Below are 26,802 nucleotides of genomic sequence, written 5' to 3' on the forward strand. Positions count from 1 at the left end.
GCTTTGTCCACTCATCCCTTCCCTCCTTCATTCATTCACTTTGTTCTCATCTATAGCATATTGAAAATCAGAGACATTACTTTGCCAACAAAGGTCCGCCTAGTCAAGGCTATGGTTTTTCCAGTAGTCATGTATGGATGTGAGAGTTGGACTGTGAAGAAGGCTGAGCGCTGAAGAATTCATGCTTTTGGACTGTGGCATTGGAGAAGACTCTCAAGAGTTCCTTGGACTGCAAGGAGATCCAACCAGTCCATTCTGAAGGAGATCAACCCTGGGATTTCTTTGGAGGGAATGATGCTGAAGCTGAAATTCCAGTACTTGGCCACCTGATGCGAAGAGTTGACTCATTGGAAAAGACTCTGATGCTGGGAGGGATTGGGGGCAGGAGGAGAAGAGGACAACAGAGGATAAGATGGCTGGATGGCATCACGGACTCAATGGATGTGAGTCTGAGTGAACTCTGGGAGTTGGTGATGGACAGGGAGGCCTGGTGTGCTGCGATTCATGGGGTCGCAAAGAGTCAGACACGACTGAGCGACTCAACTGAACTGAACTGAAGTCAGAAGCCAGTTACAACAGAACACTCACTAAATTGGTCCATGATCATATGTTTTCACTTCTAACCAACTTTTGAAAGATCAATTTAAAACAGTGTACTGGTGGTTGGTTTTTTTAAAATTAATTAATTATTTTAATTGGAGGCTGATTACTTTACAATATTGCGGTGGTTTTCGCCATACACTGACATGAATCAGCCACGGGTGTACATGTGTCCCCCATCCTGAACCCCCCTGCCACCTCCCTCCCCATCCCATCCCTCAGGGTTGTCCCAGTGCACCGGCTTTGAGTGTCCTGTTTCACGCATCGAACTTGGACTGGTGATCTATTTCACATATAGTAATAAACATGTTTCAATGCTATTCTCTCAAATCATCTCACCCTCGGCTTCTCCCACAGAGTCCAAAAGTCTGTTCTTTATATCTGTGTCTCTTTTGCTGTCTTGCATATAGGGTCATTGTTACCATCTTTCTAAATTCCATATATATGTGTTAGTATACTGTATTGGTGTTTTTCTTTCTGGCTTACTTCTCTCTGTATAATAGGCTCCAGTTTCATCCACCTCATTAGAACAGATTCAAATGTATTCTTTTTAATGGCTGAGTAATACTCCATTGTGTATATGTACCACAGCTTTCTTATCCATTCAACTGCCGATGGACATCTAGGTTGCTTTCATGTCCTAGCTATTGCAAACAGTGCTGTGATGAACACTGGGGTACACGTGTCTCTTTCAGTTCTGGTTTCCTCGGTGTGTATGCCCAGTGGTGGGATTGCTGAGTCATATGGCAGTTCTATTTCCAGTTTTTTAAGGAATCTCCACACTGTTCTCCATAGGGGCTGTACTAGTTTGCATTCCCACCAACAGTGTAAGAGGGTTCCCTTTTCTCCACACCCTCTCCAGCATTTATTGTTTTAATCTCTCATTGTTATTCTTAGCTAAATTAAACCACCTGTTTTCCTTTCCTCAACTCATTGTTTCAGGAACCGGGGCCTCTGTATTGGTCTTCTTGGAGCATGTATCCTAGATTATTACTGGTTCTTCAACACTTTCTTTAATTTTTTTTTTTAGTATGTGTTGATTTTTGTAGCTCACTTGGGCAAAAATTTACATATTCCTCCAGATTTAACACAGTGTCAGTTAAACAACAGCAAACAGGCTCTCAGTTTTGTGTACTAGCTGGCATTTGCAACCCCAAGAGTGATAAACATATAAAAAAGAACCAAGAGATTCAGAACAGCAGGACAATAAAAAGGAAACAAAGCTCAAAACAAACTGTCTAGTCATTTAACTTTCTTCTGACCCCAAGTCTCTGAGATACTAAGATGTTCTGTAATAAATTTTATAATCCAAGATTTCCCTTCAACTCAAGGAATGACACAAATGCTTGGTTTCGGAAACTGTTGCTGATTTCATCATTATGACAAAAAAAGTAATTTTAGTCCAACTTCCCTGACATCACCATACCACTCTAAAAATTTAGCACACCAGCACACAAATAAAATCCCATGACCTAACCAGTCCCAACATCAAGAGGAAAAGATCTTGGGATACATGTGACATCAGGTAGGAGTAAGCCCCATATACTAGGCTCCAGGACCATCCCGCCGTCTAATCCCCAAGTCCTTACATGCAATATCGTTTTCTTTTCCTTGGGAGCCTGGACTTTAACGTGCTATTATTAAAATATATATCATGCAGTAAAAGGGAGGAAATTAAAATGCCAGTGATAAGCAAGCTTGATCTCAATTCTTCATTCCAACTTGTGTGCCTCAGGCCCTTGCCCACCCCAGGAGGAACTTCAGTGGGGCACATGCTCTAATGACTAGGGTCAATTATTCAAAGAGAAGGGTTCAGATTAGGGTTCATCCCCCCAAAAGCAAGCATAGCCACCAAAAGACCATCATATGTTACAGAGTCAGTGAGATTACAGCTTTTGGGGGGGTCAGCTTTCCTTCTTTGATAAAATTTTACTTAGAGTTATTATAGATTCTTTCATTCCATCTTTGGATACTTTTTGAAAAGAGGAGTTTGACAAAGCAAAAGGAAGTTCAGCATACTGGTAAGAGAAACTATTATTGATCAAGGTTCAGTTTTGAGATCTGGGGCCTGTGACTTTATATCCTTAAGACTTGGTCTTGTCTGATGGCAGTGGTGGTGTGCTCACCTTGAAAGGATTTTTTGGACATCATGTGAAACAAGGCCTGACAGGTGCTCAGTAGGGAGCCCATTCTCAGCATTAAATAGCGACCATTACCAATAACATATTGAATCCCTGGTCCCATTCTTGACAATTTGCTCCTTTCACTCTGACTTTATATACTTGATTAGAGTCCTCTCCATTTTCTGTCCTGACCACCCTCAAATCTGTGAACTCTTCAGAACTCTTCAAAACTCTCTCTTCAACTCCTTAATCCAAGCTACTCAGATCTGATTGACTATGGACCAATGAATGAATGAGATGAATAAATGTAAGAGTGACCATTCTTTCAGTCTGCCTGTCTCTGGTAATGTCACCAGCAGTTGGAAACACACATTAAATGAAAAACTCACAGGCAAAAATAGCACCTATGGGACAATGACAACTAAAGACATCTTTCTTTCCAGAAGACTATTTACCAACTCTGTTCTACCCACCTAGTGTGACTTGTTGCGTTCAATCCAAGCATGGAAACACATGTAAGACCTTGTTTCCACCACCTCCTCCTCCCCTGCCACCATACAGCTGTTCCCCAGAACAGACCAGGAGCCCCCAGGAGGTATTAGGCAGGAAGTATTTTTATACTACGTACCTTTAACTCATTCAACACATATGCAAATTTTGTCTTGATTTTCAACTCAAGACACACACATTGTGACCTACATTTGAACTAATCTTTGGAAGACTTCTAGAATTTTCTGGGATAGTCACAGGAAAGGCACTAAGGTAAAAATAGGAAAAACTTATAAATCATTAATAGTTACTAGATTCATATTGGACTTTTCTAGAACCTTGCCTGAGAATCTTAGCTCACAGCAATGAGATATTTATTTTCCCTAAAATATCTACATGAAAGCTATGGCACTTCAAATCAGACTGATTAATTTCAGGAATTTGAAAATGAGTGGGCTAATGTAAATTGGTTCTAAATCAGCACCCTTTCATACACAAAGGTATGCTTGAATAATATAATATAATATAATACATATATATATAACTGGTAAAAATTCCAAAGCCAATGAAAATCACCCCTATCAAATAACACAGACTCTGTGAGAATGATGCAATTTGTTACATAGAACTGTAAACGTGCCTTTCAAGTTGGAAACAGAGGGGGCAATTTCTGCTTCTCAAAGCTGACATCAAAACTGAAATATGGGATGAACTGACAAAGCTGGGAACTTAGTAAGAGAAACAGACATCATTCTGGGAAAGGAGGGAACTGTGTACAGTGATCACCATGTTGATTTTTAAGGATTAAGTTACTAAATGTACCTTAAGACAAAATAAATCAAGTTAATCTTAGGGTAATCTTAAGGGGAGACTGGTAGAGTGAACTAAATACAGTGTTACATTTTCAGCTCCATGAAGATACCCCTCACTTTCCCATGTATCAGCTGAATAACTTATCCTTGGTTGTTTGTTGTTATTTAGTTCTCTGTCATGTCCAACTCTTATCCCCATGGACTAGCCTGCCAGGCTCCTCTGTCCACAGGATTTCCCAGGGAAGAATGCTGGAGTGGGTTGCCATTTCCTTCTCCATATGTTTTGTTGGGATGGCATAAATTTCCATTCCAAGCAGTTCCTGGTTTATTTCACAGGGAAATACTTCTAAGGCTATTATTTCCTACTCATGTAATTCTCCCCACCTACCATTCATACCCTGCAAATCCTTTTATATACACAAACTCAGACTTGAGGATTTTATTAATTAGCTTGAGCAGTATGGAGACCTAAGCTTATCGGCTGGCTCAGGTAGGCATAACGAAGTACCACAGACTGGGGGGCTTCAACAACAGAAAGACACTTCTCCCACTGTTCTGGAGTTGGAAGTCCAAGACCAAGGTGCTGGCCAGCTGGGCTTCGGGGGAGAGCTGCTTCCTGGGTAGACGGTGCCTTCTCACTGTGTGCATACCCGCTCTCTGGTACTGATTACAAGGACACTAAGCTTATTGGATCAGGTTGTCACTGTGTTTTTGTTGTTCGGTTGCTAAGTTATGTCTGACTCTTTGCGACCCCGTGAACTGCAGCACGCCAGGCTTCCCTGTCCTTCACTATCTCCTGGAGTTTGCTCAAACTCAGTGTCCATTGAGTCGGTGATGCCATCCAACCGTCTAATCCTCTGTCACCCTCTTCTCCTTTATGACTTCATTTTACCTCAGTTACCTCCTAAGGGGCTGTTTCTGAACATGGTCAAATTAGCGGCTAGGGTTTCAACATACAAATTTTCTTGTTGTTCAGTCACCAAGTCATGTCTGACTCTTTGTGACCCCATGGACTGAAGGCTTCCCTGTCCTTCACTATCTCCCAGAGTTTGCTCAGACTCATGTCCATTGAGTTGGTGATACCATCCAACCGTCTCATCCTCTGTCGCCCCCTTCTCCTCTTGCTATCAATCTGTTCCAGCAAAAGGTTATTTTCCAGTGAGTTGATTCTTTGTATCAGGTGGCCATTGGAGCTTCAACTTCAGCACCAGTCCTTCCAATAAATATTCAGGGTTGACTTCCTTTAGGACTGACTGGTTAAATTTTGGGAGGATGTAATTATGCCCATAGCACTTAGATTCCCTTTCACTGTGTCTGTGGTCTCGGGCAGAGCATGAGAGAAGCCACTTAGATCTTTGTCGCCTAGTCCCCCAGAGTCTGTAGACTTCCAGCAAACCCATGGAACTGGTCTGGATACAGGCAGCATATTCATATTACCCTGAATAGGCTCATTACTCAGCAAGCAAGCCTGACCCTACCCAAAGCCCTGCCTCTCGGTGACCTTGACAGAGGGACTGAGTTATGGAGGATGCTTCACCTTCCTTGGCACTTCCTCCTCTTCTGAGCCTGCACGGAGAAAAAGGGACTTCCTACAAGGCTCGTCCTCTCAGCTCCGGAGACCTCAAGGGAGCAGCACTGTCTGATGAAGATGTTCTCCATGCCTTGAGGTGAAAACCCCCATGTTCTGTGCGAACCAAGCGGAGCTCAGAGTCCTTGTCTCATGGGGAACAGCTTCAGCAGCCTGGCTCACAAACCCAAAGACAAGGAGCAGCCCTGCGACTTGCGCCTGATGGAAGCACAGCAAGTCGACAGAGGAGAGCACAGGCTTTCAGTGGCTGCTTGTCGGTGCAATGTCACACATCAAGGAAATTAATACAGAAAGGCAACGGCCCCCCAGAATCAACTGCAAAACATTCCAGTTTCCTCCCGCAACCAAAAAGGAACATTCATAGAACATCTGTTCTACGAAAGACGCCAACCGTGTCACCTGGTGTCCCAGACTGCATCAGCTGTGACGTGCCTTCCTCCTGAAGTCCTGTCCACCTCAGATCCAGCCTGACCCCCTAGGAAGATAGTACTAGCCTCTCCCCGTGTTACAAATTTCCATCACTTCTGCAAGCTGCAAAGAGAATTTACCTCCTCCAGAAAACGTCCCCTGATCAGACAAACCACAATGATAAATACTAGAACTTGCAGCTGTATGAATTTAATTTGCAATCAGCTCTCATCATTTACATGCTTTGTTTTATATATTTTCTAAAGATGTACTACGTTTATATTTTTTCCACCAGGTTGCATGTAAGCTCAGGGTGACTGTGTGCAGCCCAGAGTCTTTCCCTCTCATTTTCATCCTGCAGCTGCACAAACTATAGTAACTAATCAAATGCCGTTTGCAGCCACACGGATGGACCTAGAGATGATGATACTAAGCGACACAAGTCAGAAAGACAAATATTATAACACTTCTATGTGGAATCTAAAAAGATGATGCAAATGAACTTACTAACAAAACATAAACTGACTCACAGACAGAAAACTTACGGTTTGCACAAAGGGAAAGGGGAAGAGAGGGTGAATTAGGAGTTTGGAATTAGCACATTCATGCTACTACATATAAAACAGATAAGTAACAAGGACCTACTGTATTCACAGGGAACTATGCTCAATATTTCATTATAACCTATATGGAAAAAGAATCTGAAAAAGTATATGTGTGTGTGTGTGTGTGTATGTAGGGATGTGAATATATGTATGCGTATAAAACGGAATCACTTTGCTGTACACCTAAAACTAATGCAACATTGTGGATCAACTATACTTCAATTAAAAATATATATAAAAATATTAACCATAATCAGACTCTAACCATAATTAGACTTTGGCAGGTCTAGAAAATATTTAAAGCCCTCTTTTTTTCTTTTTTCTAAATAACATGACACTGAATCCAGAGAAATCTTTAGCACAAGACAACCTCAGATACAAAAGAAATACGGGGAGGTCCCCAGGGGTGGACTCACACTAAAGATTCGGCCACAGTTTTTACACAGGAAACACAAATAGGACCACAGCCAACCCCTGCCTTCTCTCTTCAACTTCTCTGATTATAAATATTTTAAACTTCATGAAATGTTGGCACCAGCCCTAATGCAGTTGTTATTTATTATTCTTAAGTAGCTGTGTTTACACTCTCATGGGTTAATATACAATTACAGCTATACGGGAATAGAAACTCAGATCCCAAGTGTCACGAAAGTAAGTGAACATCATGCAACATTTTTCTTCCATTTTTCAAAAAAGGCTTCATTGTCTCCTATATTAATCTGCATTTGTTCCCAGATTTGATCATTCAAACTTCCTATTGTGACATGAAGCATTAGGGTTTGAAAAAACACTGAATCTATATGTTCACATGTTCAATAGTCTGCAAATAAGCATCTATTCCCCTACTGTTGCTATCTTCTGTTTCAGGGACAATAGTTTATGTTTATCATGGTTTTATAAAGACAAAATAAGAACTTAAGCCTCAATTATCTGTGCTTTGGCAAAACACTGTGATAACATAAGACTTCTAATTTCTCAGGCTCTAGTATATTCAAACAACACCTATTCATTAAAACAAATAAAAGGAAAAACACACAATGATTGACAGATGGTTTTAACTTGACGCTTGTATATTTGTGAAAGGATTGTCTTCAAGCTGGTGTATTTACTTTGGTCTTTAATGACTGGTGTGCCCAACTGAAAGGACGCTACAATGAGTACTCGCTTAGTAGGAAGAAAGGCTGGCTCTGCTTTTCTCAGATGATCCAGATGTCAAATGATGGAGTACTTGGGTGAGAGTGGCTGTCTGTCTGTCTACCTCGCTCTCTCATTTGCCAGCCTATCTGGAACTCAACCATGGGGGACCACTGGCTGGCAGACCTCTGTCAGCTGATCAACAGCAGAAAGCAAGCCTTTCAGCAGAAGCTCTTAGCCTTCGCTGACCCAGCAAAGCTATGCAGAGAAACCTGATAACAAAGATCTGAAATCACCAATCAGAAAACTCAAACCAAGCCCAGGCTTCCAAAACTTGGCAACTTGACTCCACCAATCTGACTTGTCTCCTGTTGACAATTCTGCTTGTAATCTAAAGGGGGATAGAATATAAATATTACATCAAGAACTCTGAGAAACAAAAGATGTCAATGTTCCTCTCTGTCTTGCATTCTCTCCCTTGCCCTGCATCCTCTCTCAAGTTCACTATGGAACCTCAGGGGCTCAAAGCAGAGAAGCCACCCTGGCCTCACGGTGGACAGATGGACCTGGAAGATGTTATGCTGGTGAAATAAATCGGTCCCAGAAGGACGACTACTGCATGATTCCTCTTACAAGAGGCGTCTGAAATAGTCACTGCTAGAGCCCCTCCCTGGTGGCTCAGAAGGTAAAGACTTTGCCTGCAATGGCAGTTTGATCTCTGGGTCAGGAAGATTCCCTGGAGAAGGGAATGGCTACCCACTCCAGTATTCTTGCTTGAAGAATTCCATGCATAGAGGAGCCTGGCGGGCTACCGTCCATTGGGTCGCAATAGAGCGATTGACACTTTCACTTTCTTCCTTTCATAGAAATCAACAACAGAAAGGTGGTGACGGAGGGGCGAGGGGCTGTTGTCCAGTGGGTACAGACTTCCAGTAACACATGAGTAAGCTCCAGAGATCTGCTGGAGTTTACGATGAGGTCCTTGACAATCTGTCCACAGAGCTGATCTCACGCTAAGCATCCTTACTACATCAAACAAAAGAAACAAGCAAAAAAAAAAAAAAAAAAAACCAATGGGGACACAAGGAAACCCTGGGAGGTGGTGGATATGTTAATTGCCCAGATTGTGGCGATGGTGAAAAGAGTGGATACATATGTCTGGACTCTGCAAACTGCATATGCTAATTACCTGTGGTTTCTGTATACCAATTACACCTTAATAGAGCTGGAAAATACAAGCAGAAACATAGACGCCTTCAGTCTGTGGATGCAAACTGTAACCCTGATCCTTCCTATTCAAACTGGGGGACAGTGAAATTTCAGGGTGGAGCACTCCATATGATGTTCAAAGTCATCGGAGGAATCCTAGCTGTCAGATGAGGACAGGGAAGGCATCGATAATTCAGGAGGTGATAAACGAGGGAACGCATCAGATACATAGACAGGGAAAGGGAAAACATAATTTTCTTTGGGACCAATTAAGGTAAGAGCTACTTTGCATATTCTCAATCAGAAAGACATCAGTGCTGTCAGGAGAAGTGGGATTTTTTTTTTTCCAAACGAAAGTTAACATGACACTTGCTTGTATTAATGAAACACGTTCTGGACGACTTCACAGGAAAAGGAAAAAAAAGGCACTTTGAGTACAAATACTATCACAAGGCAAGACCTGGGGACATAAAATATTCACGACGTATTCCACATGTTTAATTGAGCTCTGCTCTTGACTTTGTCCTCCACTGGTTTGTTTTTCTAGTAGGAAAGATGCCAAATATTATGAGCTTCTATTTCAGAACTTTGGACCGTGGTTTGACCTAACATCACCCTGTTTCGTTTGGCAAGCAGCACTGTCAAAAATGACATGCACAGGCAAATTAATCATTCATGAAAGGGGGGAGAGGAAGAAACACAGGAAAAAACGTTAGACGTGACGTGTCTCTGGGCTCCTCTGGCATCTCCTTCCCTGGTGGTGGAAGCAGCAGAGCAGAGGGATGGAGAAGCTGGGGAATCCTGTTACCATAATTCTTAGACTACTGCCGAAAAGGAAAAGGGCCTCCATCCTTCCCCTGCCCACTTTCTACCTGAGGTCCTACATAGACACACTGATGTGAAGATCACCAATCCAAGGGAACCCTTGTCATGTAAACCACTTTTCAGAAACGTTCAGAATAATATTTTCTTTACAGATGAAAAGTGATATAACACCAAGTTTATAACTAAAAAGAATTTTCTTCTAGGAGATGTTTCCAACAACACAGCATATTATTATAGATCAAACCCTATTATCAAATGTCCCCCAGTAGATATTTCTACCATGTTGTCATGCTGCAAGTACCAACTTTTCATTTGAATTACTTATACTAGATTTTCTTAAAGAGGATTTTCCTGCAATCTGAATCTATACTAAAATATTTGCCTATGTTTTATCACATGTACTATAAAAAAACATCTGTCTACCAAATCACTTTGTTAGTTCTGGACACAAGCAACTAAGTTGACAGGTTAATTCACTTTTCTATTTCTCACCAGAAGGAGTTACATGTAAATAGTTGTAACAGATAAGTTTTAGCTGGAGGGGAATCAAACATATCAGAAACCTCTAAAAGTCAAAAGTTGATCTCAGAATGATTAGCATAAACTATTCCCTGCAATAGTTACTTAAGATGAAAATAGTCCATTTCTAAACATGAGTCATAGCCAAAATTATCTTTGGCTTCCAAAAGTTGAATAAAATTCTTTTTCTAAGATGAAATGTTTAGAAAGGGATTCCTTTCACTATTTCAGATTAATACTCTGAAGCCCTCAAATATGCCAGTCTCTACAACAGTTAACATAAGGAATTTTTTATACATTACAAAATCTACATCCATCTCATTTTCATTCTGGAGAAACACTAGTAAAACTGCGGGTAGAAAAACATTTCTTAAACTTTGAGCTTCTGGAAATTGTTTTCATTCAATGTGTTGCCAAAGAATCATTACATCTAAGCACTCATCTTTAGCAGAGTAACAATAAGGCCAGTTAGGACCACATAAAATTGCTGTAATCATTCAAATAATAGCATTCATGTTAGAGCTAACCAAAAAAAGAGAAAACTTGTCTAAAAATGAATTCTCCCTTAATTGCATTTAATCAACAAATGGGCTTACATACTCTTAAGCCGTAATACAAACAACCCAAGGATAGACTTACAACTCGACAAGTTAATGATGCTCTCTGGAATAAAAGGTCCAAGGAGGAAGCTGACTTGTAACCAAACACGTAGGATTCCAAGAAATCACATCATGAAAGAAACCAAAGAAAAGTTTTATTTTTGCAAGTGTACGATTGGATCCCTACCAACATTGAGGCCAACCCAAACACTATCGGTGGTACAATTCTAATTAGTGTGTCTGAGCTCTGCTTTGATATTATTCTTGTGGATGCCTCACAGGCTGAAAGACACCCCATGCAAAATCACAGCGTCCTAAGACGTCTCAAAGTCCATCATGCCTCATTGATGGGAGAGCGGAGCTGGAGGGAGACTGAGCGGGAAGAAGCAGTTCCTTTCCCAGGGGACAGAGGCACAGACATTGGATAAGTGAGTCTGGCGCTTCAGGGAGCTCAGAAAGTGTAAGACTGAGCCAGTCGTGGGAATGACACTGTCAGCAGGTAAAAATGCAGTGTGGTTCCTCCCTAGATTCTGCATATGTGTGTCCTGACACAAAACAGCCTCTCAACTGCTCCTCTTTCTAGGCGAGACTAACAAAGCCCAGCTCTGCTGCCCAAACAGAGGACAGCACATTTGTCCTGGCCAGGGGTGACCAGAGAGTGACCACTGACCACACCCAAGTCATCACTTCGCTTTCCGAGGGGAAGGGCACAGACATTTTTGTAAGTTTCTGTATTGCTCCCTCTTGAATCCACTATTATATTATGGAAATCAAGCATCCTTACAAAGACTGAGCTATGACAACCTTATTCATAGTGATACTTAAACAGTGAGGGGAAAAAAATAAACCTTCGTAACCTGAATATTCAGCAACGAGGAATAAACTAAGCAACACATTTTATGTTACTATTTGCCATAAAAACTATTTATCATCTTTGCACTCCACATATTGTGGCCAGTCTAACCCTCTTCCAAGAAAAGCCATTTCAACTGAAAAAGATCTACATTTAGACACTGATCACTAAAAAGGCTTATCTCCAGTCTACAGGATTGGGCATGCTGTTTTCTTTCTTCTTGTTTATCTGCACTTTCTGACTTTTCCCTACAAGAAATATAAATCACTCTTAGAAAAATAAGCCCCCAAAGCTTTCAGAAACATTGGTTGTGCCCACTCTGCACTCTCTTTACTCCCATGGTACGAGGGTAGGCACATACTTGTTTATCTTTGCATCTGTCCTGAAAGACAGAAGTCTAAACACATCGGAGAAAATAAACGATGCCTTCTGAGATGCCTAATTTGCACAACCAGGGGAAATCTCTGCTGTGATGTTTTCCTTCCACTCCATCTCCTGCCCAGAGACACAGCGCCATAAATCACCTCTGCCCGGGTGGCGGCACTGGAGCTGTGAGCACCCCGCGTTTGCAGAGGGCTGTGGTGGGGCCATCCACCAGCTCCCTCACAAAGCAGGCCCTGATGACTCTTTCATGACTCTCTTCCTGTCGAGATAAACTTTCAAATTTGTCAGTGTTCAAGAAGTCAAAGTGTCCTCAGACTCTCATCTGTGCCTACAAAATTGATCTCCATTTTGAAGCTCTACAAAATAAACAGCTTCACAGAAAAAGGAAAAATAAGAAAACAAGATAGATGGTCATTTTACGTAATGGGAACAGGGAAGAGAGAACAGAGGATTCCTTCTTTCAACCCATTTTCTACCTACCTGCTATCCCTCCGTGTGTGCTTGCTAAGTCACTTCAGTCATGTCCCACTCTGTGTGACCCCATGGACTGTAGCCTGCCAGACTCCTCTGTCCATGAGGTTCTCCAGACAAGAATACTGGAGTGGGTTGCCATGCCCTCCTCCAGGGAATCTTTCTGACCCAGGGATCAATCCACATCTCTTAGTCTCCTGCATTTGCAGGAGGGTTCTTTACCACTAGTGCTACCTGGGAAGCACTCTGGGGAATAATAAATCCCACAAAATTTTATGCTGAATAGGTGTAAACAAATTATATGGGTTGAAAAATGTGTTAAAAATCAAATCTTACATTTGGTCCCAATAATAAACACAAGACGGTGGATTTTCTGGCACAGACAACTTCATGACTCAGAAGCAGAGGTCCTCATCTCACTCAGACTGTAGATAGTGTCTCCTTCACTCACTGAACCCATAGGCAAGATGATGTAATTTGTCTGAGGCTTTCATTTCCTCACTTATAAAAAATCAAGACAACACTTTTCAAGAATGACTTATGAGCCTGAATTTCTGACCTCAATGTCATTATCTGTCTATGTGGTTTAGTCTCTCTAAAAGTTCCTTGGGTATAAAATCATGCCTGTTCTGCTACAAAAAGGCCCTGGCAATGCAGAAGAGGAGTACCATCCACTGAGACAGTAAACCTGGAAAACAAGCGGGAAGACTGGCAAGGATGAGGAGATGCACAGACCAGAGGACAGTAACCAACTCAGTCACATTCCAACTCAAGGTGCCCAAGAATGTCAGTGTGAGGAACCCCAGACACAGATGGCGGAGCTCTCAAGCTGGAACTCAAGGGAGAGGTCACATGGGACAGAAAGACTGGGGAGGTCATCTAGTTTCAACCCTGACTATTCATCAGAACCACCCAGAGGCTCATAAAATTCCTAGAATTCCACGTTAATTTTCCTGGGATAGGGCCTAGGGCTCAGGCTTTTTTCGCTTATTTTCTTTCAACAAAGATTTCATTCAAATGAATCAATAAAACTTCCATTCAACAGTCCATTTTTTCATTCAACAAACATGTCATTGCAGTGCATGAATTCTTTGGTTCATTTGTTTATATTTTTAAGTTAAGTTAACATTCTCCTTGGAAGAAAAGCTATGACAAACATAGACAGTGTATTAAAAAGCAGAGACATCACTTTGCCAACAAAGGTCCGTATAGTCAAAGCTGTGGTTTTTCCAGTAGTCAAGTATGGGTGTGAGAGATGGACCATAAAGAAGGCCAAAGAAATGATGCTTTCAAAGTGTGGTGCTGGAGAAGACTCTTGAGAGTCTTTTGTATGGCAAGGAGATCAAACCAGTCAATCCTAAAGGAAATCAACCCTGAATATACATGGGAAGGACATATGCTGAAACTGAAGCTCCAATACTTTGGACACCTGATTGCAAAGAGCTGACTCACTGGGAAAGACCCTGATCCTGGGAAATATTGAGGGCAAGAGGAGAAGGGGACGACAGAAGATGAAACGGTTGGAAGGCATCACCAACTCGATGGACGTGAGTTTGAGCAAACTCTGGGAGATAGTGAAGGCCAGGGAAGCCTGGTGTGCTATAGTCCATGGGGTCGCAAAGAGTCAGACACAACTGAATGACTAAACAACAACAGCAAAGTTAACATAAAATTAACCACGTCAAGTGTAACAGCTCAGTTCATTCAGCATGCTGTGCAGCATCACCGCTGTGGAGTCTCAGAACACGTTCATCATCCCCAAAAGGAGACCCGTATCCACCCCCCCCCGTACTCACTCCCGAGCCCCAGACAACCACTAAGCTACTTCCTCTCTGTGTGGATTTGCTGATTCTGAATATATCCCATGAATGGAATCCTATAATACATGGCCTTTTGTGACTGGCTTATTTTTCTGGGTATGTTTTTGAGGTTCATCCATGCTACAGCATGTATCAGTGCTTCATTCCTTCTTATGGCTGAAGAAGCATCCATTGTATGGACAGACCACATTTTGCTTGTCCATTCATCCATCGAGCGACACTTGGGTTGTGTCCACCTTTTGGCCATGACAACTAGTGCTCCTTTGAACATGCACACACAAGTATTTGCTTGGGTACCTGTTTTTAATTCTCTTGGGTAGCTACCCAAGAGTGGAATGGCTAGGTCATACGGTGGTAATTCTATGCTTAATTTTTTAAAGAAAATGTCTTAGGCTCTCTAGATGATCCAGTGGGAAGTTAGCACTGAGAATCACTAATGGAGAAGACAAATGAGCCGTAAGAGCAGAGGAAACACATGTGTGGAAGAGATGTGGGTTGAAAACACAACAGGGCCAAAGGTGAAAGCTAAAAATATAGAGTCTCAAAGCTGGTGTGAAAGACTCTATGAGGGAAACACAAAACTAGGGAGAAGAGAAAGGTGTCATGGAAATAGAGGAGAATCCAACGGGTGGTGGCTCTCAACATCAGATGCTGAGGACAAATCAAGAAAGGAATTGAGAGGTTGTGCATATAGCAAGATGGAGGCCTTCCTGGAGGAGGCCTGATTTCAAGGAGGAGAGGAGTACCAGAGAAGTAAAGGAAGAGAGCAGAAGCAAGGATTACAAAGACACATTCATCATTTGCACTGAAAGCAAAGACCAGTCTTTTCTCTGTTCTCCTATGATGCCCAGGAAGATACAGTGTGAATATCAAGCCTACAATAAACACCTTAGTGGACTATTCATTTTATATCTCAATAAATAAATGCCAACATCCCTGCCAACAACAGTAATCTGTCATTCACACTGATCGTTAAATGTACTGTTGCCCAGATGATGACTTGCCTAGGATTTTAAGCACATGAAAAAATACTGGTAACAGTTCAGTTTAGTTCAGTTGCTCAGTCATGTCCAACTCTTTGAGACCCCATGGACTGCAGCACGCCAGGCTTCCCTGTCCATCACCAACTCCCAGAGCTTGCTCAAACTCATATCCATGGAGTCGGTGATGCCATCCAACCATCTCATCCTCTGTTGTCCCCTCTCCTCCCACCTTCAATCTTTCCCAGCATCAGGGTCTTTTCCAATGAGTCAGTTCTTCAAGTCAGTTGGCCAAAGTAGTGGAGCTTCAGCTTCAGCATCAGTTCTTTTCAATGAATATTCAGGACTGATTTCCTTTAAGATTGACTGGTTGGATCTCCTTGCTGTCCAAGGGACTCTCAAGAGTCTTCTCCAACACCACAGTTCAAAAGCATCAATTCTTCAGCACTCAGCTTTCTTCACAGTCCAACTCTTACATCCATACATGACCACTGGAAAAACCGTAGCCTTGACTAGATGGACCTTTGTTGGCAAAGTAATGTCTCTGCTTTTTAATATGCTATCTAGGTTGGTCATAGTTTTTCTTCCTAGGAGCAAGCGTCTTTTAATTTCATGGCTGCAGTCACCATCTGCAGTGATTTTGGAGCCTAAGAAAATAAAGTCTGTCAGTGTTCCATTGTTTCCCCATCGATTTGCCACGAAGTGATGGGAACGGATGCCATGATTTTAGTATAACGATGAGTAATTAGCAAAACAGTGTGATTCCAATCTCAACAAAATCTTAAATTCTTCCATTTTCCCTCTTTCTGCTGCCTAAAATATTGCTTTAAAGTATTTATCCATTTTCACACAGCCTTTGCCAGTCTTTGAATAAATACTTCTGGGAGACAACACAAAACAATTTCAGTGAAAAATTATTTTCTTCCAAAAATTTTTTTTCTTCCATTATTAAAGGATAACTTTGATAGCTATTACATTTTAAAAATGAAAAGGTCAACCTTAAATGGAAGGTTAACCTTATATTTGAAGTCACATATTAAAGTTTAAATTCTCAATGAAGAGAAAGCATCTGAAAGATGTGCTTTAAAAAAAAAAAAGTATGTGGTTTTTTTATCCCCCCTTAATCTTAAATGTGAGACCAGCCAAGAAACGTCTCCTGGAGGTAAAACTGCACCATCTCAGGTTTTTTTTTTTTTTCTTTCAATTAATGCTTCTATTTTGTAGAAAGTAACGGTATTTAATTTGAAATTTCCTCTTCCCGTGCCAGTTCCAGGGTGAACGCCTTCCTGTAAAGCAGTGAGGGATCCAGTGAGGTAGGACACACAGAGGCTTCAGAGAGTAGCCACGGTCAGAACGGGAAAAAATATGTTTTCCTTTGGTGTCCAGCACCTGGTAAGCAGAGCGTGAGTTCCTGTAGAGCCTGGAAGGCATTCTTGCTCTCCCCTGAGAAACCCAAACAGGCTCGTTTCACTTTCCCTTTGAAAAACCATTTAGTTAGAGCACATGTGCTGGGACTTACAGTCTACCAGATTTTCCATGTTGTTTCTGGTGGTTTCTGGTGTGTTTCTGCTCACCACGGCGGCAGGGTGATGGCACCCTGGCCATCGTGGCAGTTGCTGGGGATGGTGACATTCTCACCGTGACCTCCAGCTCCCCGTGAGACAGTGAGTGACGCCCTCGGGTGGTGACACCTCACAGACACCACAGTGTGCCTGATCACTTTTACCTTCTCAGAAGACAGTAAAGAAAACAAAAATGCAAAACCCACTGATTGCCTTCCAGAAAATCTGTGAACGGACAGTAGAATCTGTATTGTTGTTTTGCTTCCCGCCCCCCGCAACCGCCCCCCGCCCCGCCCCGCCCCGCCCCGCCGAAAGTTCACCTTTAGAACTCCCACATGTGGTTCTTTTACATAAACGAAGGACACGGTCAAGTCAGAGCATGAGCCTGGGGCAGCCTGGCACCTACCTGCAACAGATGACCGCTTTGCACGAGAGGGCCAGGTCCAGGAAGCTCCTCCGGACCTCGAAGGACAGCGCGTACTTGAGGGTGTGGCCGTCGATGATGAGGGCCGCGTCGTTCTCCTTGCCCAGCAGGCTCCCGAGGTCCGCGCAGTGCTGGGTGATGGCTGCCCGGGTGGCCTGGGACAAGGTGGTGAGGGGGAGGGGGAGGCGGGGTGTTACATCTCAGTCTAGCAGAGGCAGAAGCTTTTAAACAGCAGAGAAAAGACCCAGAAATCCAAACTAAGTTCCTTAAAATGAAAACATGCCCCCTATAATGTAAAACATACAAACGGAGCTCAGCTTGGCCTATTGATGCATTGATAGACCACAGCCTAGGTCTGTGCCATGGGTGAAAACATCCCCTTAGTGATATTTACAATAACCTACTGTGGTTGCCATCTTCAGCTGATCTAGCGTATCCAAATTCTTTTCCATTGGAACTTTAATTGCTAAGGTTCTTGTGACTATCTTTCTCTCCCCTCCTTTACCTACATACATATTATTCTTGGTGTTCCTAGAGCAGGAAATTCCATAAATACAAATGGTTTTCTTTGGGGGGGTGAGGGTGATAACATTGCTGGAACTTAAATGTCAAGAACTTCTCAGTTTACACAAGGTAGTCTTCAAAGCATGCAAAAGAAATTAGAGGATATAAAAATAACACAAAAGGTCCCTTTCTTTTCTTTGCTGAGATCTGCAGATTAAACCATTTTTCTCCATGAATCATTGGAGTAAGAAACAAATTGATAATTTTTTTCATGTTACAAAAAATATTCAACCAAATTATATCACCAGTACCTTTTAAAACGTTACTACCAGCCTGAGTAAGTGTTTTAGTGTGATATCTATTATCAGATGGAATTAAAGCATAGAACCATTTTTTTAAACTTTTTATTTACTATTAGAATATAGCCAATTAACGATGTAAATTTCAGATGGACAGCAAAAGGACTCAGCCATGCAGGTACATGTATCTATTCTCCCCCGAACTCCTCTCTCATCCGGGCTGCCACATAACTATTGAGCAGAATTCTCTGTGCTATACAGCAGCTCCTTGCTGATAACTCATTTTAAACAGAAAAAGTGTGTATATGTCCAACCCAAACTCCCTAACTATTCCTTCCCCCCATCCTTGCCCTCCAGCAACCATAAGTTCATTATAGAACCATTTTTAAGATTAAAAAAAAAAGGGATGTTCTGATATTCCTAGGGAATTCATGATTACGAATAGGATATCCAGTTCAAATATAAGAAGATATTTTGGGCTCATAATAAAAACCTGCTTTAAATTAATCAGGGAAGCACACCAGTCGGCTAAAATTACTCTGTTTGGACAACTGGCCTTCGGCTATTAAGTAACATATACATATATTTGTCATCTGATAACGTAAAGTAGAGTTAAGAAACATGTAGAATGAACTGAAATTCTTCCTCCCCTAGCTAAACTCAGGATCAGCTACCATCACAAGGTGAGAAGCAGGTTCTACTGTCTGACTGCTCAGCTTTCCTTCTCAACAGGAGGCTGTCAATACCAAAAAGACTTTGCTGTGCAGCAGAAACTAACCACACTGTAAAGCAACTATTCTCCAGTAGAAATTAATTTCAAAAAAGATGCATCTAAGGCACAATTGTCATTCTATGGTCAAGTGGCCTGGGGTCTGGTCCCAACTCTCCCCTTATATCCTCTGTGACCTTGGGCAAGATGCAAAACCTCTTTAAATAGCAGTTTCCTCAAGTGTAAAATGGAGCTAAGAATACTCACTGCATGGTGTCCTTCTTATGAAAAATGAGCTACTCAGTGTAACCTACTTGGCAGGTAATAGGCATCCAGTCAAACCCATTCCTCTTCCTGTTACTATTTATTTAATAAGAACTTCCCACATCAAGGAAAACACACATCTCTGCCACTTCAAGCAGTGAATAAATGCCATCCGTGACAAGACCTGCTTTGTCAACGCAGTAATAGAGGAAGTCATAAAATAATGCTCTAAGAAAAAACGTTAAATGGACTCCTACTAAAAATAAAAATAAAGGACACTTTATGCTTCTTACTGTTGGTGAGTTGGGTAATTCTGAATCTCAAACAAAACATCTATGTTTACTTTATCTGTACCAACAGCCTGTCCTTCAGAATTTGGGTAGAGAAGACAATTCCAACCACTTAGGGAAACTCCAGCCTGGCAGTCTGGGGATGTCTCCAGGGGAACTCAGACAGGTCCAGGCAATTCCGGAGGGCGTGCCTGCCGGGTTCAGCGCACAGTGGCCAGAGCACCCTCCTGGGAAACTTCTCACCCACAGCGATGAGACTGGGTTTGCAGATGCGCTCCACGGAGGTTCAAGCATGAATGGGGGTGGGCCCAGAAGAAGTCTGAGCAAAGGGCGCACGATGGCAGAAATGTGCTGATAAAATATGCTCCAGGGTTACCAAGGCTGCTCCCCTGGAATCATACCCTGAAGTGAAAGTTAGTCACTCAGTCGTGTCCGACTCTGTGTGAACCCATGGACTGCAGCCTGCCAGGCTCCTCTGTCCATGGGATTCTCCAGGCAAGAACACTGGAGTGGGTTGTCATGGCCTTCTCTGGGGGATCTTCCTGACCCAGAGATTGAAGGCAGGTGTCCTGCATTGCAGGTGGATTCTTTAAAGACAGAGCCAGCAGGGAAGCCCTTCATACCCCAGCCCCTCCCTCAAATGTCAATCAATTGCTCTTATCTAAGTTTTAGGAAGAAGCTGCAGAGAATAAAACTGGTTAAAAGCAACTAGGCCCAAGATGGTATGGGCCAAAAATGTCACCTGCCGTGTCAGTAAATAAAGGGTGTTGCAGTCATCAAACCATCAGCCACTGCCCCTGACTGTGTACCCTTGGGGGTTAAAGATGGAGAAAAGCAGGACAGTAGCCTGAGATAAGATGCACAAAGGACAGAATTCAATGAGCCCATAACAACCCCATTGTGCCCTTTAGAAGAAGAGACAGGAGAACTTCTTCACTTTCCTTTCCCCTCAACCCTTATGAAGACAAACCAGAAAGAAAGCCCGCATCAGACACTGGGTCTACTCCTGGGTCCTGGTGTTCCAGCTTTCACAACCATGAGGCGAGAGTTCCTGTTGTCTAGTCCACCAGACTATGTACTTTTGTGACAGCAGCCTGAGCTAGGACAGAAGGTCACTCAGTGAATTCACGGGCGATGCAGCACTCTTCTTGGAGTAGTGGACACAGAGATGAAAGGACCAGGAGGACACGGTCACTGAACAAGCAACAACCCATCACATTTCCTGTCTGGAATGAGCCTTCTACTCCAGTGTGGCAATGGCGGTGTCAGATATGTGCAACATGGGAGAGAAGGCCAAGAATACATGGAATACATGGAATTGGGGTGAGCAGGGCATGGCCACTGGGGCTGGTGGTGCCCATTGGCTATGCTGAACTACACCCTGTAAAAACAGGGCCACCAAGGTCTCCACTTGCAGTAAGAACACTAAATGTTACTAAAAAATATTTTTTAAAAAAGAGATTTCACGTTCATATTCCATTGACTGGGCAATTTCTCATATACACCAAGGTCTCCACTTGCAGTAAGAACACTAAATGTTACTAAAAAATATTTATAAAAAAAGAGATTTCACGTTCATATTCCATTGACTGGGCAATTTCTCATATACTGGTAAAGAGTGCAGTACATTAACAAATACAAGTTTCCCCATGAATAAAAAGGGTTGAACTAAGCAATTACATGAGTCAGACCTATTACCATCAACCAACCAAGATGTGGTTACTCGAGTACTTACTATGCTCTGGGGGCGTATATACCCCCAGAAGTCCTACTATACCATCAGGGTAGCAAATACACACACAGAAGAGTAAATAAAAACCTAATATTCTCATGGGCAGAGTATAGGTCTCACCAACATCCTGCCCCAGCCAGCTCTGGCTCATCTTTGAGTCTGGCTGGAACTGTACTCAATTGTAAATTCGATGAAGGCAAAAACTTCCTTTGCCAAGCTCGGATCATGCAAGCCCAGAGCAGGTGCCCAGTAAATGTGCTGACTTTGTAAATGAATGAATGTGTCTCAGCTAATCCTTCAGTGTAGTATCTTTAAGAGATTATTTATAGGTCTCGGAGGCATTTGTTTGTCTGGAAGACGTGAGCTATCCAGGCTTCCTGGTACATTTGACATTATATTTCCTTAAAAATGACTTTCTTCATGAGTTTGCTTTCTATGACTATGGGTCTATTTCTGTTTTATAAATTGGTTGATTTATAATTTGTATCTTTTTTTTGGATACCACGTATTTATTGTTGTTCAGTAGCTCAGTGGTGTCCGACTCTTTGCAACTCCATGTACGTATATAAATGATATCAATGGTGTTTGTCTTTGACTTACTTCACTTAGTATAATAATTTCTAGATCCAACCGTATTGCTACAAATGACATTCTTTCATTTTTTTAAAGAATGCCACTAGATTTAACACTTCTCAGTAAAATCTATAAAATGTATGGAAAATAAGATCAAATGTAAAAGAGATAAGGGTATAACTCACCTTCTCTAATTTAATAAGAATATTTGCAAACCAATTAAAACATAATTTATATTTCCAGGTTAAAAAAAAAATGAGTGGTTCTTGATTCACCTTCCTCCTCCTATCCTAGCCTTTTTGTCTTCAACGTTTTCTACACTCAACCTCCCTCGTCACCTGTTCCCCCCTCATTTCATCAGCTCAGAATCACACCTGTGCCCTTGAGATTAAAAACCTTTCCTACCTCTAAGCCCCCTCCAGACCCATCCTTCCAACTCCACCCTTGACTTGTCTCCAGTCTCTACTTTGGTTTTAATTCCTAGGTTTTCAATGCCCACTCAGCAATAATCTTTGATCAAACCCAGACTAGCTCGGCTCACCACACATGTATGGCAGAATATAGGTCCCTTCTGTGTAATTCTGGAGCAAGCCAATTGGAGGTATTACTATCACAAACAGTTCCTTATTCTCAAATGGACTATGATTCAAAAGTCTATTTGTAAGTTAGTTATGGGGCACTTAGAATCCATTTTCCCAAAGGAACGATGTTACAAATTGTGGTTGGATCCCAGGGCCTGTTAATACCTATTTAGCCTAGTTGCTAAAATTTATACTACACTCTCTTATTTTAATAAAAAACCAATTACAGAAAGTTACAATAGACTTGGCTGTTACAAGGGGCATAGGGAATTGGGGCTGGGGTTTCATTGCCTGAAAGATGTGAAACATTCTGAAATTCTTCGTTAGAATTTGCCTTTTAGGCATCGCTATGAAAAATTTCATTTCCAGCTTTTCATACACATTCTCCATTTCCCTTCACAATTAAAAGTACACAAGACTTAAAGCTAAAAGTGGGTAACTTTGAGTAAAGATTGATTCCTAAGTCACACCAGACACTTTTACCCAGACATGCTGTACAATGAACCCTGCACTTCTTATCAGTAAAGTCAGCGCTTGCCTCTGCCTTTCCGGGTTTTTAAATATAATTAGATAAACAACATAGACAGCGCTACCCTGGGATCTCAGGAAATGGTTCTCCTCTGCAGATTCACAGATCAGATGTTCATCAGATGGCCCCTGAGCACAGCTGAAGTGCACCCTGCTCAGCCTACAGGCAGATGAGATCTGGAAGGTGGTGCTACTGTTCTGACTTTAGATTTAATAAACCAGGAGAGACAACCATTTCTAGACCCTGGATGCATGACTACCAGTCTGCAGATAGCAGGAATCTTTTCTCAAAATTAAACAGTGCACCAGCACTGAACTCTGTCCAGGCGGGTCACTCTCCCCTTCCCTGACCTTGGCAGTGTCCTAAGGAATGTCTGAGATTGCCCTGCTAGCAGCAGCTGCCTCAGCTCTCACTTTGATCTTCTGTAAATTCCAACGCTCTCAGAGCTGACGATGCTGAAAAGCCTGGATGGCTTGAGTTTCAGGGGCGGCAACTCAGTCAAATCACACTCAAGAACTTGCACAGCCTTCATGTTCGAGGGCGAACCACCTTCTCCTGAGGGAGCATTGGGCTCACGAGCCTCTTAGGCTCGAGGTCATCCTATGGCCCAAGGGTTCAAGAGAAGAGGAATCTGTTAGATGTGTGACGTTTCAAAGACTTCCTATAACACAACTAATTTCAGGGAAAATGGCATGATATATCACAGGCATGAAGCAAACATCCTCAAGAGATCACGTGGTCTCTTGCTATTAACACAAACACAGGTGCCTGTCAGGTATCCTCACATCACCTTTTACCCCCTCCCCCACTCCCATCAGGCCCTTCCCTGCACCGGCCATCTCCACCCCCTGTAGAATGCTTGCATTTCTGATTTTAAAAAAATTAATCTCAGAGTCAACCAACCCAATTTACTAAATTTGCACAAGCACAAGAGCCTATCCAGAGGTTTGTTTGGTTTGGTTTTGTTAATCAGCTTCGTTGGGTTATAATTAACAAAAAATTGAGCCACTTTAAGTGTACAATTCAATGAGTTTTGCCAAAAGAATACAAACAGATTTCAAGACATAAAACTAAATGAAGTGGAATCATTCAAGTAGTGCACAGGGATATTTTTGTGTAGGGTAATAACAACAGGGCTTCCCTGCTGGCTCAGTGGTAAAGAATTCACCTGCCAATGCAGGAGACGTGGGTTTGATCCCTGGGCTGGGAAGATCCCCTGGAGATGGAAATGGCAACCCACTCCAGTCTTCTTGCCTGGGAAATCCCATGGACAGAGGAGCCTGGTGGGCTACAGTCCACAGGGTCTCAAACAGTTGAACACAACTGAGTGGCTAAACAAGGATAACAATGGAGGACATAGGCCAGCCCCAAGAATCTCTCTACAAGCTGGTCATGTAACCTCTTCTACCATTAAAATACAGATCTCCATCACTCCAAAATGTGCCCACCTGACATTCCACAGGCAATTTCATCCCTTCCTCTGCCAGCCTTTGGCCACTTGTGTTACTACAGTTTTCCTTTTCTAGAAAGCCATATAAATAGAATCAGAGGTTAGTCATTTCTGTCTCACCTATCCATTCAGCCTAATCTTTTGAGATCTGTCCAATATTTATGTACTTACCAATAGCATATTCCTTTTTGTTTCCAAGTGGTATTCCAATGTATGACTACATCACAATCTTTCACTCACCTGTTATTACACATGGGGACTGTTTCTAGTTTTAGGATATTCTGAATTTAAGTCTACTATAAATACTTGTATACTAGTCTTTGTGTGGACATACGTTTTCATTTTTTTTGGTAGATTCCCAAATTGGAATTACTCTGTCTTACCATCTATGCAGATACGTACAGAACACACACATGTTTACTTTATGGAAACTAAGAATCTTTGCCAAAGTTGTTGTATCATTTTGCCTTCTCACCAGTCCCAGCTGAGCTTTCTAACTACGCCTCATCCTTGTGCACACTGACACCATCTGTCTTGCTAATGTCAGCCATTCTAATGGACAGGTAGTATTAGATTTAGTAGTTTCCATTTGCATTTCTCAAATGAATAACAGTTTGAAATATCTTTGGATGCTTAAAGAATTAAACAGACTTCTATTTGCTGGAATTCATGACATGCAACAAAGTGCAGCGGAATAATTCACATAATACATGCGGGATATTATGTAGGGTGATGTGCTCAGATGGTGAAGAATCCACCTGCAATGCAGGAGACCCGGGTTTGATCCCTGGGTCAGGAAGATCCCCTTGAGAAGCAAATAGCAACCCACTCCAGTATTCTTGCCTGGAGAGTTGGACAGAGAAGCCTGGGGGGTTACAGTCCAAGGGGTCACAAATAGTGGGACACGATTGAGTAACTAACACTGACTAATAACAACCATGTACATAGGCTAGCACCAAGAACCTCTCTTCAAGGCTGGAACACTCTATTTTTTCAGGTTCTTCTTTTCTTTTTACATTTCACATCCACAAAGATCCATGACTTCCTGAAAAGGCAGTCCCAGCAGTGTTAGAAAAGAGATTCAGCAGGTGGGGCATGTGAAAGAAACCGGCAGCAGCCACTCACCCACAAGTATCATTATAAGGAAGAGACCATTTATTCACTGAGGCTTCAAAGCCTAGAAAGTATGAAAACTATCAGTCTCCACTATTTATTGAAAGAAAATTCGACTAACAGTTGTGACACAGTTCACATCACCGAGGTTAAAAAACTCCCTGAAAATATGTACTTCCTTTTGCTTCTCAAAGGATATTAAGTAGCAACCCAAATATGCTTAACTTATTTTCTTCCAAAAAAGTAGATTTTGGTTTTAGCACCAGGAATCCTTTTATAGACTGAACAGATATGTTTCTTGCATAACTGTGTATAGTGAAGTGAAAGTCACTCACTCTTTGCAACCCTATGGACTACACAGTTCATGTAATTCTCCTGGCCAGAATACTGGAATGGGTAACCATTCTCTTCTCCAGGGGAATCTCCCCAAACCAAGGATGGAACCCAGGTATCCTGCATTGCAGGCGGATTCTTTACCAGCTGAGCCACAAGGGAAGCCCAACTGTGTATAATAAGATCTCAGAAATAATGTAGATGCATGAAAAAGCATTTGGTATTTGAACTTCGACTATGGATCCTTTTGCCAATTTTGGAGAAGAGAGATAACCTTTTTCCTTAAGAAATGACTTCAAAGCATAACCCTCTTGCAAGAAGAATGTGACCTCGGCATTTGTGAGTGATCACTCAGCTGTGTAGCAAACGACCCTCTATAATTCCACACAACAGTTGCTTCTCACGCATCTGTCCAGATTGGGTCTCAGGAAGTAGCTGTCTATTTTGGGGACATGGTGAATCATATTTACAATCATCACAATAGATAAACAACAAGGTCCTACTGTAGAGCACAGGGAACTACATCCAATGTCCTGTGATAAACCATACTGGAAAAGAATATGACAAGCACTTATGTATGTGTCACTGAGTCACTTGGCTGTACAGCAAAAAGTAACACAACACTGTAAATTAACTAGACTTTAATAGAATTAAAAATAAAAAGATAAAGAACTCACACATAAATACAACAGAAAAAAAAGATGTAAGCATTGTCAGTGATTTTGAAAGAGTCACAAATAACACATTTATCACTAAAGTACCTCCAGGACTCCAAAATTTCCTGGGCCTTATCCCCCTCCCTGACCACACACACCGAAAAAACAAAACAAAACAAAACAAAAAACTCACCAGGAATAATTTTACTCTCCACGTAACAACCTCAGCTTAATTGCTTAATTTCCTTACCTTCGCAGATTTACACTTTTAACTTATAACCTATCTATGATATAGTCATTGAACTTAACTATTTCTAAAGTTGCCTTGGTTCTTGGAGGAATTATAAAGTGCCCAAAGCAAATA

At 42.0% G+C, this 26,802-nt stretch overlaps 1 protein-coding gene across 1 annotated transcript in view; it reads right to left on the reverse strand.

Annotated features, from left to right (window-relative positions):
- Positions 1-26,802, reverse strand: part of LOC128057765 (phospholipid-transporting ATPase IB) — a 402,538-nt gene that overhangs the window by 238,258 nt on the left and 137,478 nt on the right. The window contains exon 24 of the mRNA XM_052650261.1: positions 17,388-17,560. Coding sequence (XP_052506221.1) covers positions 17,388-17,560 — 173 coding nt within the window. The remainder of the gene's footprint in view (positions 1-17,387; positions 17,561-26,802) is intronic.

This window comes from Budorcas taxicolor, chromosome 12 (assembly GCF_023091745.1).
Source record: "Budorcas taxicolor isolate Tak-1 chromosome 12, Takin1.1, whole genome shotgun sequence".
Taxonomy (NCBI): domain Eukaryota; kingdom Metazoa; phylum Chordata; class Mammalia; order Artiodactyla; family Bovidae; genus Budorcas; species Budorcas taxicolor.